At 40.3% G+C, this 17815-nt stretch overlaps 1 protein-coding gene across 3 annotated transcripts in view; it reads left to right on the top strand.

Moving 5' to 3' along the window:
• The window catches only part of MAP4 (microtubule-associated protein 4), a 277944-nt gene that overhangs the window by 114702 nt on the left and 145427 nt on the right, over positions 1 to 17815 (top strand). For all 3 annotated transcript variants that reach the window (XM_011981023.1, XM_011981025.1, XM_011981026.1), the window contains exon 2: positions 2115 to 2356. In XM_011981023.1, the coding sequence (XP_011836413.1) occupies positions 2134 to 2356 (223 nt within the window). In that variant the 5' untranslated portion in view covers positions 2115 to 2133. The remainder of the gene's footprint in view (positions 1 to 2114; positions 2357 to 17815) is intronic.

Raw genomic sequence — 17815 nt, forward strand, 5'->3', positions numbered from 1 at the left:
GATCTCAGCTCACTGCAAGCTCCGCCTCCTGGGTTTACGCCATTCTCCTGCCTCAGCCTCCCAAGTAGCTGGGACTAGAGGTGCCCGCCACCTCGCCCGGCTAGTTTTTTGTATTTTTTAGTAGAGACGAGGTTTCACCATGTTAGCCAGGATGGTCTTGATCTCCTGATCTCATGATCCGCCCGTCTCGGCCTCCCAAAGTGCTGGGATTACAGGTTTGAGCCACCGCGCCCGGCCTATTTTGACTTTTTCAAGTTTGGGTTGGAGAAAGACTGTGTATTAGTTGAGATTCTTCCATTGTAAACAACAGAAATAGATTGACTAAATTAGGCAAAAGAAAGATGAAAGCTGTTCACTTAGACTTGAAGTAGTCAACGAGGGCAACCAAATAGCTGTCATGGACGTTTCTTCCAGTGTGTAGTCAATAAGTGGTCCTTTCCAACTGTCTGCTTCTTGACTTCTGATTGACCCAACTCTAGTCATGTCCCAAACGCTATAGGGGTAGGGATTGGTTTGTATTAGGGGAGATAGAAGAATAGATTTCTGGACAAACACAAGTAGTAGCCATTACACTATGCAATTAAGGATCTGTTTGACTTGTATTTACCTTGTCAACACCATAGCTTGTATGTCAACTTATCCTATGGAGTCTCTTGGAGTTTCTGTTAGACTCTTTGAAAGCAGGCGTAGTACCTTGCACACTTTATTTCCTATTATGCCCTGCATTTGAATGGTGCTAATTTATTGCAGGTCTTTGGCTCTTCTTTTTTTTTTTTTTAATTTTTTTTGGTGGGGGTGTCAGAGTCTCACTCTATCGCCCATGCTGGAGTTCAGTGGCGCAACCTCGGCTCACTGCAACCTCCGCCTCCCGGGTTCAAGCGATTCTCCTACCTCAGCCTCACAAGTAGCTGGGATTACAGGCGTCCACCACCATGCCTTGCTAATTTTTGTATTTTTAGTAGAGATGGGGTTTCACCATGTTGGCCAGCCTGATACTGAATTCCTGGTCTCAAGTGATCCGCCTGCCTTGGCCTCCCAAAGTGCTGGGATTACAGGTGTGAGCCACTGCACCTAGCCCCTTTGGCTCTTTTTACTACATTATTTCTGTATTTTCTAGGCTATTCATCTATGGTTTACTTACAGTAGATTTACTTTTTTTTTTTTAAACTTTTATTTTAGGTTCAAGGGTACATGTAAAGGTTTGTTGCGTAGGTAAACACATGTCACAAGGGTTTGTTGTACAGATTATTTCAATTAAGTCCAGTACCCAGTAGTTATCTTTTCTGCTCCTTTCCCTCCTCCCACCCTCCACCCTCCAGTAGACCCCACTGTCTGCAGTTTCCTCCTTTGTATTCATAAGTTCTCATCGTTTAGTTCCCACTTATAAATAAGAACATGTGGTATTTGGTTTTCTGTTCCTGCGTTAGTTTGCTGCAGATAATATCCTCCAGCTTGCCATCCATGTTCCCACAAAGGACATGACTTTTTTATGGCTGCCAGTAGAATTACTTTTTAACTGCAGATTATGTAATTAAGAAGCTGGTAGTCTGTAAAAATGGTAATATACATGACTGCAGAGAGGGACCATTTCCCTTAGCTAATTGAGGGAAATGTGTGTGTGTTTTTTTTTATGCTGGCAGAGCTAAGTAGTTTGGTTGACAGGGCTATCCACAAGTGATTCATGAAGAAGCAGGTGCTTACTCCAAGATAAGGCCCATACTCACAGTCTTTGGTCAAGAAAGTTGATTTCATTTGTCCGATAGTAATGTAACTATGTAAAGACCTGATTTGAATCTTACTGGCTATAGCTTTGGATATGTTGATTGTGGGTTTTTTTGCACCTCACTTTTCTTACAAATAGAAAGGACACAATTGCAATTGCTTTGTCCTGCCACCACCACCTCCCCCCACCCCCAGAAATGTGAGTTACCTTGGGTAAGACTGTCCATTTCTTAGCTTTAATTTTCTCATCTTTCAAATAAGGGAGCCTCTTCTGGCTGTAAAATCTTAGATTTTGATTCTTTTGTTTGTTTCAAACAATTGACAAGAGTTTCTAGAAATGTTTTTCCTTTTGCAGTGCTCATTACATGAAACATCTTTTTCTTCTTCACCAGGCAGTTGCAGCAGTGCAGAATGGCCGACCTCAGTCTTGCAGATGCATTAACAGAGCCCTCTCCAGACATTGAGGGAGAGATAAAGCGAGACTTCATTGCCACACTAGAGGCAGAGGCCTTTGATGATGTTGTGGGAGAAACTGTTGGAAAAACAGACTATATTCCTCTCCTGGATGTTGATGAGAAAACCGGAAACTCAGAGTCAAAGAAGAAACCGTGCTCAGAAACTAGCCACGTTGAAGGTAAGTATTTAAACCAGACTGCTTACATATGTTCAGAAAGCAGGTTAGGGATTATACCTTTGGTCGTAATCTTGGAAACTAAGAATTGAGCTGAGTTTTTTTAGTATAGGCTAGTAACTTTGTATTTCTTTATTAGAAACCGAGAAAGTAGACTTACCACCCTTTGAGTGAGTGTTCATGAGTCTGTAGATAACTTTTAACCCTAATATTTCTTCATTTAGACTGGAATCAGATGCCATTTGTTGTCTTTGGGGTCATCCCAGGTCAGGATTAAAGCATAATTAAAGCCTTTAAGAGAAATTTCCCTTTTTCCTGGATCAGATGTGCTAATAATTGGTTGAGTATTTTTGTATCTGTGTTCATGAGGGAATTCGTCTGTATTTTTCTCATAATGTCTTCTGTCCAGTTTTAGAATTGAGGTCACGCCGACTTCATAAAATGAACTGGGAAGTGTTCCCTTCTTTTTCTTTTCTGGAATAGTTTGCATAGAATTGACATTTTTTTCTTCTTTTCAGTGTTTGATAGAATTCATCAATAAAGCTCTCTGGGCCTGGAATGTTCTGTCAGATTTTTAAACTAGGAATTTAGTTTCTTTCAGAGATCATAGAACTATTCTGGTTATCTATTTCTTAAGTTAGCTTTGGTAGTTTGTATCTTTGAAGGAATTCCTTGGTCAGTTTCCTGGCATAAATGTTACAAACTAATGGAGATATGCTTTTAAGAATCTGTTATAGCCCCTCTTTCAGTTCTTATATTAGTCATTTGTGATGTTTCTTTTTTTATTTTTATTTTTTGATAAGTCTGGATAGAGGTTTATCAATTGTATTGAAAGATCCAGCTTTTGGTTTCATTAATTTTTTTTTCTATTGTCTTTCTGTTTTTCATTTCTTCTCATATCTTTATTTTCTTCTGTTTACTTAAGTTGATTTATTCTTTTTCTGGTTTCTTAAGGTGACAGCTTAAATCAGGTTTTGATCTGAGACATTTCTTTTCTAATGTAGTTACTTAATGTTATAAATTACCCTCTAATCACCATTTTAGCTGTGTCCCATGGATTTTGATATGTTGTATTTTGTTTTCATTTATTTAAAAACATTTTAAAATATTTTCTTTGTGAATTCCTCTTTGTGTCTGCCTTTAAGATTTTATCTTTATGTTTATTTTTTAGCAGTTTATGTTGTGTTTAGATGATATTTTGGAAGTTTTCTGCTTGGGCTTCTCTGAGCTTCTTAATCTGTGCTTCTGAAGTGGTTAAGTCTGGGAAATTTTTGGCCATTATCTTTTAAAATATTTCTTCTGCCCCATTCTTTTTCTCTTCTCCTTCTGGGATTCCAATTATATTTTTGTTAAATTGTTGGATAGTGTCCTGTATCTCTTGGATACATTGTTAGTTTTTTTCTCTCTTTATTTCTGTTTGTGTTTTACTTTGGGTACATGCTTTTGACCTGTCGTCCAATTCCCCAATTCTTTTCCTAGTTGTGTTGAATCTAATAATGAGCTTTCAGTGGCATTATCTACTTCAGCATCTTTTATGTTTTTAATTTCTAGCATTTGTTTGCCTCTTTCTTATGAGCTTCCTTATTTCTGCTAAAATTTCCCATCTGTTCATGTATGTTTTCCACCTTTTCTACTATAGACTTTAACATATTAATCATAGTGGGTTTTGTTGTTGTTGTTGTTGTTGTTGTTTTTTGAGACGGAGTCTTGCTCTGTCGCCCACGCTGGAGTGCAGTGGCCAGATCTCAGCTCACTACAAGCTCCGCCTCACGGGTTTACGCCATTCTGCCTCAGCCTCCCGAGTAGCTGGGACTACAGGCGCCCGCCACCTCGCCCAGCTAGTTTTTTGTATTTTTTAGTAGAGACGGGGTTTCACCGGGTTAGCCAGGATGGTCTCGATCTCCTGACCTCGTGATCCGCCCGTCTCAGCCTCCCAAAGTGCTGGGATTTCAGGCTTGAGCCACCGCGCCCGGCCAATCATAGTTGTTTTAAATCTCTGTGTGATAATTTGAAAATCTGGGTCATCTCTCAGTCTGATTGCCGTGTGTGTGTGTGTGAGAGAGAGAGAGTGTGTGTGTGTGTGTGTGTGTGTGTGTGTGTATCTTAGTTTTTGATTGAATGCTGGATCTCACATGTAAAATAGTAGGCTCAGGCCAAAAGGTATTTATGCTTGGAAATGGGCATGTCTCTTGGGTTTAGTCAATTTAAACAGGAGCTGAGCTAGTTTTGGGTTTTGTTGTTACCATAATTGCCTTCAGTGTTACTGTCTTCAGTCCCTTTAATTCTGTGCTTAGAGTGGGGACTGAGGCGCCGGAAGGTATTTCTTTAATGTGCTTGCTCCACTCTTTCAGCCTTCCCTGTGTACCCAGGCCTCAGAGGGGTCCTTGTCCATTGTCTTTTCCCTCTTTTATCAGAAGAGTTCTAGCCAGGTGGTGGGCAGAGTTTGTTTTTTTATTGTCCCATTTTGTGCTTAATCATGTGCTTATATCTCATGGGTTGGGTCTTTCTCAATTGTATTATCCTTCTCACAGTAGTAGAGTCTTCTAATGGTATTGGTGTAGGATCCTGGATGAGGAGTTTTTCTTGCTCCTCTCTCAGGTTTATAAAGTATGTTTCTGTTACTCTTTCCCTAGCTACAGCCGGTGTGTTCTGGGGCTGACAGAGTTTGGTACTTCTTCCCAGGAGAGAAAGATCCCAGGAGGAGGAGTTCATGCTTTTCCCTTAATGGTGGTGGCCTTCTCCAGGTCTGTAGCATGGAGGGAGACTATCTGGTCCCTCACCCTGCTTCCAATCTTTCCTGTGAGCATGCAGCAGACATCTGCAAAGACAATCTTGCAAATGATTGTGAATTCCCTTTGTGTCTGTGGATTTGAGGGACCCCATAGTCTTATGCTAGCCTTCACTTACCTTTAACAAATCACTACAATTTTTACTTGAATTTTTCTTACCTGCTTGTAGGGTACCCAGTGTCTCTTCTGCACATGCAGTGACACAGGAGAGCTGGTGTTCACCTCCCATATTTCCTGGAGGGGCTTGTCTTTCTTTGGATTTCATACTACTAGGTAGCTTTCCAATGAATTCAAGTTTTTTGTAGTTGATCTTGCTGTTTCTGGTTGTTAGGGTGGGAGTGACATCTCTTTTGACTTTCTACAGCATAAGTGGAAGAAGAAAACCTGCTTCCTTAATATATGTTTAATTTGTGTCTTGGGGAGGGGGCAGACCACAGCTCATTTAAAGAAGTACTGAGAGTTTAAGATCTAATTATATCCATATAAATATTTACTTCAGGCCAGGCGCAGTGGCTCACGCCTGTAATCCCAGCACTTTGGGAGACCAAGGCAGGCGCCTCACCTGAGGTCAGGAGTTTGAGACCAGCCTGGCCAACATGGGGAAACTCGGCCTCTACTAAAAATACAAAAATTAGCCAGGAGTAATGGTGTACACCTGTAATCCCAGGTACTTGGGAGGCTGAGGTACGAGAATCACTTGAACCTGGGAGGTGGAGGTGGCAGTGAGTGGAGAACGTGCCACTGCATTCCAGCCTGGGTGACAGAGCAAGACTCTGTCTCAAAAAAAAAAGTTGCTATAATTTTTTGCAAAAGTGTCTTGACGTTGAAAAAGCTTATGTTGAGAAATAAAGTTCATGCTTTTATCCTTTAATTCAATTTTCCAGAAACTGATATTTTTTTTGAACAGGCTAACAAATGCATATGTACAAAATCCAATTGGTTCAAAGGGATATACAGTAAAACAAATTATCCCAATCCCTACACCCTAGCTAGGCAGTTCTCCTTCCTGGAGTAACCACCTGCCAGTTTCTGGAGTAGTCTTCTGAGTTAATGAACTGTGTTTTTTTTTTTTTTTTTTTTTGAGATGGAGTCTCACTCTGTTGCCCAGGCTGGAGTGCAGTGGCACGATCTCTGCTCACTGCATCCTCCGCCTCCCAGGTTCAAGTGATCCTCCTGCCTCAGCCCCCCCGGTAGCTGGGATTACAGGCATGCACCACCATGCCTGGCTAATTTTTGTATTTTTAGTAGAGATGGGGTTTTGCCATGTTGGCCTAGCTGGTCTCAAACTCCTGACCTCAGGTGATCCACTCACCTTGGCCTCCCAAAGTGCTGGGATTACAGGCATGAGCCACCATGCCTGGCCTGAAATTTTAAGTTATTTACATGTCAAAAATAGCAGGGAGGATTTAATTTTTTATAAATAAAATAATGTCTTAAAAACTTTCCTCCTCTTGGGCCAAGTTAATGTTACATGGATCAAGTCACTCAAGATGAAGCACAAGAAAATCTACTGCTACCACCTCACTGTCCTTATCCACCTAGTCTCAGTCCCAGATGGTGGAAACAATGCACAGTTAAAGGAAATTAGAAAATGAAAAGCAGCTAGCTTCTTTCACCTATGACTGATGAGGGTAAGTTAATATTAGGATGGGAAGAGCATCTCAACCATGACTAGTTGCTACAGTATGTACGTCTTATTATTCCTTTCTTCTTACTAAGTTTTCTTTGTTTATGTTAGTCAGTCAGAGAACAAATGTCTCCACCATCCATTATGGATTAAGACAGAGATAGACTTTCCCCTTTTCCATTAAGGAATCCAAATTTTTTGGAGTAAATATTTATTTGTTCTTCTTTTGTGCTGGGATTATAGGTGTGAGCCACTGCCTGGCTTTTTTACATTATTAAATGAAGAAAAATGAAGAAATGAAGAAAAATGGATGCCCTTTAAAGTTTTTTTTGTTTAAGTTTTTAATTTTTCATTGCTACTAAAGATTTTTTTAAAGATTAGAAAACAAAAAAGTCAGAAGGAACCAAATCAGGACTGTTGTGAGGTAGATGCCTAATGATTTCTCATCAAAACTGTCACAAATTATCTTTGTGAAAGGAATGAACAGGAGCATTGTCCTGGTGGAGAAGGACTCTCTGGTGAAGCTTTCCTGGGTGTTTTTCTGCTAAAGCATTGGCTGAATTTCTCAAAACACCCTCATAATAAGATGTTATCATTCTTTGGCTCTCCAGAAAGTCAACAGGCAAAGTGCTTTGAACATCCTGAAAAACTCTTGTCGTTGCTCTTGACTGATCCACTTTTGCTTTGACTGGAGCATTTACGCCTCTTGGTAGCCATTGCTTTGATTGTGCTTTGTCTTTAGGATTATACTGGTAAAGCCATATTTCATCTCCTGTTACAGTTCTTCAAAGAAATGCTTCAGGGTCTTGATCCCACTTGTTTAAAATTTACATCGAAAGCTCTGCTCTTTGCAGCTGATGTGGATGCAACCGTTTTGGCACCAGTTAAGTGGAAAGTTTGCTCAATTTTAATTTGTCAGCCAAAATTGTATAAACTGAACCAATTGAGATGTCTGTGGTATTGACTATTGGTTCTGCTAATTGTCAGTCCTCTTCAATTAGATCGTTCTTTTTTCCTCTCAAATTGATATTGGTGATCTGCCACGGTGGGCTTCATCTTCAACATCATCTCCTCCTTTATTTTTTTTCTTTTTTTGAGACAGGATCTTACTACGTTGCCCAAATTAGAGTACAGTGACTATTCACAGGTGTAACCATATCACTACAGCCTTGAACTCCTGGGCTCAAGTGATCCTCCTGTCTCAGCCTTCCAAGTAGCTGGGACTATAGGCACGGACCTCTGCATCTGGCTGGTATCTTAAAACAAGTTATTCATGTGTAAACTACTGATTTCTTTGGGGCATTGTCCCCATAAACTTTACACAAAGCATCAGTGATTTCACCATTCTTTCATCCAAGCTTCACCATAAATTTGCCGTTTGCTTTTGCTTCAATTTTAGCAGGATTCATGTTGCTTTGTTAGGGGCTCTTTTCAAACTGATGTTTTATCCTTTTGAGTGCTTCAAACTAGATCCTGTTCAGACGTGTTATAACAAGTTAGTATGAGCTTTTTTAATTTTATTTTTATTTTTTTAAGACAGAGTCTCTCTCTGTCACCGAGGCTGGAGTGTGGTGGTGGCACAATCTTGGCTCACTGCAAGCTCCACCTCCTGGGTTCAATCGACTCTCCTGCCTCAGCCTCCTGAGTAGCTGGGCTTACAGGCATGTGCCACCATGACAGCTAATTTTTGTATTTTTAGTAGAGATGGAGTATGAGTTATTTTGATGCAGAAAAACTCCCTTGAAATCCATGAATGGTTTTTCATAGAATGCATTTTCCACGAACTCTTTGAAGATACCGTGTTTAAAGTTTTTATGATTACAGCTGGGCATGGTAGTGTGTGCCTGTAGTCTGAGCTACTCAGGAAGCTGAGGTAGGAGGCGATCACTTGAGCCCCAGAGGTCAAGGCTGCAGTGAGCCATAATAGCACCACTGTGCTGCAGCCTGGGTGACAGAGAGAGACCCCGTCTCTAAAAATAATAATAATAAAGTTTATAATTACAATAGATTATAAATTACTGCATTTTTTCCATACCAGCTTCCTAAAAGTTGTAGAAGTCTTAACTAAGAATAAAAGGAAGGGGTGATGGCTGTTTGGAGACATCAAAGAAGAAAATTGAAAGGAGCCGCCTTATTTATCCTTGTAGAAATCTTGTGCAATTAGTGAGTTCTTTATAAATGGAGACTTCTCTGCTGTGGGTCTGATTTTTATACATTATCTGACTGATGGTTTTGCCATAATGACAGGTTTCATATTTGGGTTTTTCCTGGAGAACATTCTAAACAAGCTGTTCTTCTGAATACGTCTTTAGAAGTGATGGAAGGCCCCTAGACTTCATTAACGTTTTATTATACATCTAACTTTAAGTTTGATTTTGTTCTTAGATGAGGTTCAGTAAACTATTGCTGATCACTGACAGTTTTTTTTTTTTTTTAAAGACAGGGTCTTACCGGATGCAGTGGCTCATGCCTGTAATCCCAGCACTTTGGGAGACTGAGGCAGGTGGATCACCTGAGGTCAGGAGTTCGAGACCAGCCTGGCTAACATAGTGAAACCCTGTCTTTACTAAAAACAGAAAAAAATTAGCTGGGCATGGTGGTGGGTGCCTGTAATCCCAGCTACTCAGAAGGCTGAGACGAGAGTAATCACTTGAACCTGGGAGGCAGAGGTTACTGTGAGCCGAGATCGCGCTGTTGCACTACAACCTGGGCAACAAGAGTGAAACTCCGTCTCAAAAAAAAAAAAAAAAAAAGACAGGGTCTTTCCATGTCGCCTAGGCTGGAGTGCAGTGGCACAATCATAGCTTACTGCAACATGTAACTAACTCCTAGGCGCAAAGGTTCCTCCTGCCTCAGTCTCCTGAATAGCTTGGATTACAGGTGCGCGTGCGTTGCTTATCCTTTTATTTTTTGTAGTGACAGAGTCTGACTATGTTCCTCTGGCTGGTCTGGAACTCATGGCCTCAAGCGATCCTCCTGCCTTAGTCTCCCAAAGCACCGGGATTACAGGTGTGAGCCACTGCACCCAGCCTAGTGCTCTTGATATGTTCTTACAACAGGCTTACTTAGGCTAACCAGTGGAAGTTTATCAACCATTTTCTTGCCTCTAGATATAGAAGGGATGGTTGAGTAGGTTACACATAATAGAACTCTTTGAACAATGGTGTTTTATTTCCCTTAATTCTTACATGTCCACCCTAATTGTCTTCAACTTGTAAAATAAGAGGTAAGAAAGCAGGACTGCTTTTATGGCATTTATCACAAAGCAGAAAAATTGCTTTTTTCTCTAAGTATGATTTCTGCCTTCATACCTGGCAACACAAGAACCCCCCAACCTTTATTCCTTTTCTGTGGATATACTATACTTGTTTCCTTTTGCACTTCAACTTATTCTTGCTTCTACAAGTATTTTATCTTAGCATTGTCTGTGTAAACCATCTAAATACCAATACTTAGAAATAAAATTGGTGTCAAACTCTTCTTCTAAAATGCCTATCACCTTGGGAAACAATTCTCAAATACTTTTTCAGGATATATGTACTACTTGTTTTGTACCATAGCTGTAATAAGAAAAAAAAGAAAGAAAATTATGTACTACCTGACTTTTTTCCTTGAAAAATGGTGTTTTCCTTAATTCTTCATTATCAGCATTATATGGCCCTATTTTCTAGGTGAGGGAGACACAAGATAGAAGCTTTCTCTTAGGTGTGAATGACGAAGCAACACATCTGTGACTCTTGTTCTTTCAGATGATCATGTAGCACAGTATTGCCCCTCAGACACAAATAGTCAGCACATTTATGGAACAAATCACTTAATTTTTCTGTTCTCTGTGTGATTAAATAGTTCTTCTGAAGTTGAGAAAATGCTTTCTCCTTAGCATTCCTTAAGGCCTTTGAAGCTAAAAGCTTATTCCCACAGAATAAGAAATTAACATAGGGCAGTGGCCTGGCTAAGTTTTTTGCATTTTTAGTAAAGACAAGGTCTCACTGTGTTGCCTGGACTGGACTGGTTTTGAACTGCTGGGCTCAAATGATCCTCCTGTCTTGACTTCCCATAGTGCTGGGATTACAGGTGGGAGACACCACACCCTGCCACACACCAGCAGTCTGTTTTAACAAGCCTTAATAGGTGACTCGGATGCATATGCATGATTGAGAAACACTAATCCACGGAAAAGGGCCTAACAGATACTTAGATACTGCAGAATTTCTTAATAGATACTGCAGAATTTCTTCTTAACAGACTGGTCCCTTCTTTTGCAGAAAATTGCAACCAGCTTAGCTGACCAGTAGAGGGCAGTGTTGGCATGGGTCTGACAGCACCAGAGGGTTCCCTTGCATTAAGACCTGGCTGTTTTGCCCAAGGCTGACTCACAGCACACATGCCTTCTCAGGTTCTTGCTACTTCTCTGCCAAGCTGATTTGCCTGCTGTGGGAATCTGACATCTGGGGAAAGGGAATCAACAAAAGAAAGTAAATTTGAATATCTATGTCTCAGAGGATGTGATTAGTTTCTAAAAAAAAGTAGGCTATTTTGGATGCTGTGTGTGTTTCACTGAGAAAGTTTTCATTTCATGAAATGGGGGTTCTTTGGGGAAGTCAGTCAGTGAGAAAGCATAGTATAAGCATCTTTTGAATTAGGACTTGTCCAGTAATGTGCAGTATTCCAATGATTAGGGTCCAGTATGTCTTATCCGGCAGGGAAATACGCAAGCCTTTTTTCTACTTGACAACCTTATTGTTTTTAGTGTTGTTACATTGTTTTTTATTCTCCCCTGGGCTTATATTTTTAGATTGTGAGATGATGTATGTATAGTAGAATCCAGCTTCTCTTCTTCCTTTCTAACCTCTTCTTGCTTTCATTTTATTTTATTCTGGTAAAGTTTCTTGATCAACCTACAGTTATTCTATAGTTGGTTGATAGATAACAAATTTATAGTTGATCAACATATGGTTAATAACAATGAGAATAACAATAGCTAATAACGTGAGAATAACAATAGCTATTTAGCACTGTACAGTTGACATCCTATATTATTGCATTTAGTCCCACATCCCAGGTGAAGCTTAAGTATTAGAAATGAGAGGGTTGCATTTGATCATTAAACAACTAAAACAATCTTTTTAAAATAGAGATGTGGTCTTGCTCTATTGCCCAGGTTGGTCTTGAACTCCTGGCCTCAAGCAGCCCTTCCTCCTAGGCCTCCCAAAGTGCTGGGATTACAGACGTGAGCTACCGGATCTTCTCATTTTAAACCCTTGTTCTGGCTGGGCACAGTGGCTCATGACTGTAATCCCAGCACTTTGAGAGGCTGAGGCAGGCAGATCACAAAGTCAGGAGTTTAAGGCCAGCCTGACCAACATGGTGAAATCTCGTCTCTGCTAAAAATACAAAAAATCAGCCAGACATGGCGGTACGCACCAGTAATCCCAGCTACTCGGGGCTGAGGCAAGAGAATCTTATTACACTGAATTGAAATGGGTTTTTTTGTCAGTTTGTTCAGGTTTAGGTTAATGTGCAGACTAACATGCAATTGTGTCTCCAAAATGGTAGATATTTATTTAGGGTAGGTGTACTTGTCTAATCCTAAACCCTCTTAGAAGTCTCACGATCATATTTAGGGAAGTTTATATCTATGCATAAAAAAATTAGTGTGACATTTTTGCAAAAATAGTTATTTTCTGACTTTGATTTGAAAATAGACTCTTACCTCACAACTAATAGTTCTTTTTGGAGGAAAAAAAGTTGTACCAAAATGTAGAGTTCATAATAATAGTACCCTGGCCTGAAAGAAAAGCAGGGGGCCAGGACCCAGGGGCTCATGCCTGTAATCTCAGTACTTAGGAGGCCGAGGCAGATGGATCCCCTGAGGTCAGGAGTTTGAGACCAGCCTGGCCAACGTGGCAAAACCCCATCTCTACTAAAAATACAAAAATTAGCCAGGTGTGATAGCGTGCGCCTGTAATCCCGGCTACTAAGGAGGCTGAGACATGAGAATTGCTTGAACCCAGGAGGTGGAGGTTGTAGTGATCTGAGATTGTGCCACTGCACTCCAGCCTGGGCAACAGAATGAGACAAAAAAAAAAAAAAAAAAAAAAAAAAAAACACTTCATTGCTAAAAATATTCTGCAAACAAGCCAGGATAGTGGTATGTACCTGTAGCCTCACCCGAGCTACTTAGTAGGAGGGAGGATCGCTTGAGCCTAGGAGTTTGAGTCCATCCTGGGTAACATAGCAAGACCCCAAAGACCCCATCTCTTAAATAATATTCTGCAAGCAAATGACTTTGTTAAACTTCACACTGCAAGAATAGAGCCAAGAACCTACCATGTACCCTTTACTTGAGTTTATTAATTGTTACTGTTTTGCACATTTGCTTTATCATTCTCTTTATATTTACATATACTTCCTTCCCCTTGGATTATTTAAGAACATATTGCAGAACTCACACCTGTTTACCCAAAGAACTAGGCATTTGCACATTACAAGAATATGACGATAGAAATCAGAAGTTAAATGTTGATGAGATACTCCTGTCTATCCACGAACCTTATTTCATTGTCATCAGTTGTCCCAACAGATTTAACACATTCCTTTCTAATTTTTTTCTTCTTGTCTGCAGTTGAATCTGGAATCACATTAGTTTTCATGTCTCTTCAGTCTCCTTTAATTGGAACAGTTCCTCAGCTCTTCTTTGTCTTTCATGACCTTAATATTTTGAATAGTATGGGCAAGTTATTTTTTAGAAGTCCCCTAATTTGGGTTTGCCTGGCATTTTCTCATAATTAGATTCAAGTTACACATTTTTGGCAGTAGTACTATGTAAATATGATGTGTGTCCTAAGTGCACCACATCAGGAAACACATGATGTCACTATATCACATTATTGGTGGTAATAACTTTCATCACTTGTTAGTGTCTACCTGTTTTCTTTACTGTATTTTTTTTGTAATTAAAAAGAAAAAAACATTTTATTTATTTATTTAGAGACAGGGTCTTACTCTGTCACCCTAGCTGGAGTGCAGTGGCACAATCATGGCTCACTGCAGCCTTGACCTTCCCAGGCTCAAGCAGTCTTCCAGCCTCAGCCTCCCAAGTAGCTGGGACTGCAGGCATGCACCACCATGCCTGGTTAATTTTTTTTTTTTTAAGACAGAATCTCACTTTGTCTCCCAGTCTGGAGGGCAGTGGCACGATCTCGGCTCACTGCAACCTCTGCCTCCTGGGTTCAAGTGATTCTCCTGCCTCAGCCTCCCGAGTAGCTGGGATTACAGGTGCACGCCACCACACCTGGCTAATTTTTGTATTTTTAGTAGAGACGGGGTTTCACTGTGTTGGCCAGGCTGGTCTTGAACTCCTGACCTCATGTGATCTGCCTGCCTTGGTCTCCCAAAGTGCTGGGATTACAGGCGTGAGCCACCACCCCTGGCCACCTGGTTAATTTTTGTATTATTTTTTTTTTTTACAGAGACAGAGTTTTGCGATGTTACCCAGGCTTGTCTTGAACTCCTGGGCTCAAGCCATCTGCTTTCCCCACCCTCCCAAAGTGCTAGGATTACAGGCATGAGCTACCACGCCCAGCCTCTTTACTGTAAAATTTATATTTTTCTCTGTGTAATGAATAAGTAATTTGTGAGGAGATACTTTGAGGCTATATATATATATCCTGTACCTAATCCAACTTTCACCTACTATTTTAGTATCTAAGCAAATAGCTTTTGAATAATTTTCTGGTTTCCAAGCTGGTTGAAATGTGTTCTGCTGCATCTTATATGAAAGTCACATTTTATGAATCAGAAATTCCCTTTTGCACATTTTAGGTCGAAAATACCAGGGAGGCTGGGTATGGTGACTCACACTTGTAATTCTAGCTCTTTGGGAGGCAGAGGCGGGAAGAGTACTTGAAGCCAGGAGTTTAAAACCAGCAACACAGCGAGACTGCATCTCTACAAAGAAAAAAAAAATAAAAAATTAACTGGGTGTGGTGGTGCATGCCTGTAGTCTTAGCTACTTGGGAGGCTGAGGCAGGAGGAAAGGCAGGGAGAAAGTAAACAGGTATGTGCAAATAAGACTTCCATTATACATATTATTCACAATTAAATCTCTCATTTATGCTCTTCACTGGAAAAAAATTTGCCTTTAATTGCACAGATCATTTATAAAAAGACTGTTCAGGAGTTATGCTCCAAAGCCCACAGTGACAGAGATAGTATGTCAAAGGGACACAGGAGTCTACTGAAAGAGTTCCCCGTTTTCAACACTGGAAAAATTTGAGCAACAAAATAAAGTAGTATTGAATTAAAGCACAGTGGATGAGGCTGATCGTGGTGGCTCACGCCTGTAGTCCCAGCTACTTGGGAGACTGAGGCAAGAGTATCACTTGAGCCCAGGAGTTTGAGACCAGCCTGAGCAACTTAGTGAGACCCTGTCTTTATAAAAATAAAATTGGCTGGGTGTGGTAGCTCACTCCTGTAATCCCAGCACTTTGGGAGGCCAAGGCAGGTGAATCACCTGAGGTCAGGAGTTAGAGGCCAGCCTGGCCAACATGGTGAAACCCCGTTTCTACTAAAAACACAAAAAATTAGCCGGGCATGGTGGCACGCGCCGGTAGCCCTAGCTACTCAGGAGGCTGAGGCACGAGAATCGCTTGAACCTGGGAGACGGAGGTTGCATTGAGCCAAGATTGTGCCACTGCACTCCAGCCTGGGCAACAGAGGGAGACTCCGTCTCAAATAAAATAGCCAACTGTGGTGGTGCACACCTGTTGTCCCATGTTCTTGGGAGGCTGAGGGAGGAGGATCATTTGAACCCAGCATTTTGAGGTTACAGTGAGGCGTGATTATACCACTGCATACCAGCCTGGGCAACAGAGCAAAACCCTCTCTCTTAAAAATTAAGTCAAAATCTTTGCCGGGTGCCATGGCTCACACCTGTAATTCTAACACTTTGGGAGGCTAAGGCAGGCAGATCACTTGAGGTCAGGAGTTTGAGATCAGCCTGGCCTATGTGGTGAAAACCTGTCTCTAATAAAGATACAAAATTAGCTGAGAGTGGTGGTGCGTGCCTGTAGTCCCAGCTACCAGCTACTTGGGAGGTTGAGACAGGAGAATCGCTTGAACCTGGGAGACAGAGGTTGCAGTGAGCCGAGATTGCGCCACTGCACTCCAGTCTTGGCGATAGAACTAGACTTTGTCTCAAACAAAAAACAAAGAACAACTCTCTTCATTTTCATGTAATCCTATTTATTTCCTCAAGAAGGGTAGATCTTTTAAGACTTTGTTCTTTGCAGTTACAAACATACAATAAAAAATTTAGTGGCTTTAGTTTCACACAAATGAAATCAACCCGTATGAATTTTAACTTGCTTTTTTTACTTTATTATCTTAGAAAATTTTCTGTCTGTATATATGAAGCTTTCTTTTTAACTTGGTCTAAAGTAGTGGTCTTAACTTTTGGTCATATACTCAGAATTCTGAGAAATTCTCTTTGTACATTAAGTTTACGTCTAAAATTTTGTAGCAAAAGTTTAGTCGTAAAACATGTAATTTTGAGAATGTTTTACTTTTGCCACATAAAAATAAGTTACCTCATTCTGCTAAATGTATCCAAATGCTTCTAAATATAGAGCATTTTGATTTCCATCATCTAGTTTAAAAATATACGAACAAGCTGTTCTTTATCATTGGAAATTTAAATTCTTCTTTTGAGTCCTTGAATTCTTATTTCCATAACATGTCTCAGACTTTTATCCTAATGTAATACATTTTTATGCTTGAAATTTTTTTCTTGATTGTTTTACCATGTTTCTGCTACTAAATATGTATGTAAACTTAAATTTTAATTTTTAAAGTTCCTGTAACAATAAGGTTCTGTATTTTAACTTGGTCCAGAGGAAATTTATCAGTCGATCACATGTATTATGTATTTTTTAAATCTCCCTTCATTTTCACTTACTCCTATTTGTTTCCTCAAAAAGAGTAGAGACAGGGCTTCACTATGTTGACTAGGCTGGTCTTGAATTCCTGGCCTCAAGTGATCCGCTCGCCTTGGCTTCCCAAATTGCTGGGATTACAGGCATGAGCCACTGTGCCTGGCCCACATACGTTGTAATTTTTGATGTTATTACTATAAAAGTTGAATCTTATTGGAAATGCTTTTCTTATGAGATGATGGGATCTGTTATTTTTCTCAGTTAGATCATGGGTCTGTGGATGAATATTTCTTTCTCCGATGAAATAGAATTGAGAAATTTTTCCTGTTTTTGTAGCTATCATAGTGAAGAAACCCTAATCACATAGGTAAATATATGGGAATGAAGTTTTTTTTCTTTTTTTTTTGGAGAAGGAGTCTTGCTCTGTCGCCCAAGCTGGAGTGCAGTGGCGCAATCTCAGCTCACTGCAACCTCTGCCTCCCAGATTCAAGCAATTCTTGTGCTTCAGCCTCTGGAGTAGTTGTGATTCATACGCCACTATGCCGGCTAATTTTTTGTATTTTAGTAGATATGGGATTTCACCAGGTTGGCCAGGCAGGTCTCGAACTCCTGACCTCAAGTGATCCACCTGCCTCGGCCTCCCAAAGTGCTGGGATTACAGGCTTGAGCCACTGCACCGGCCAGGTTCTTTATTTATTTTTTTATTTTTTTATTAAGAGATAAATACTATAGGCGTGTGCCACCACACCCAGCTAATTTTTATTTTATTTTATTTTATTTTTTTTAGAGTTGGGGGTCACACGATGTTGCCCAGGCTGGTCTCAAATTCCTGGACTCAAGACACCCCTCTGCCTTAGCTTCCCTAATAGATGGGACTACGGACACACCCTAGGGTGTCCTGGCCTTTATCTGTATTTAGCTATTAGATGCCTGTTATCTTCCTGTATCAGTTACACAAAGTGCTCTCATTTCTTTTATTACTGTATACTATTTTACAGTATTATAATGAATCTGTTGGTGGACATTTGCTGTTTTTAAGCAATGCCATAATAAACATTCTGTTTATATTCACTTTTTTATACTTTTATGTCTCTTTGTGAACTAAATACCT

This window comes from Mandrillus leucophaeus, unplaced genomic scaffold (genome assembly GCF_000951045.1).
Source record: "Mandrillus leucophaeus isolate KB7577 unplaced genomic scaffold, Mleu.le_1.0 Scaffold22, whole genome shotgun sequence".
NCBI lineage: Eukaryota > Metazoa > Chordata > Mammalia > Primates > Cercopithecidae > Mandrillus > Mandrillus leucophaeus.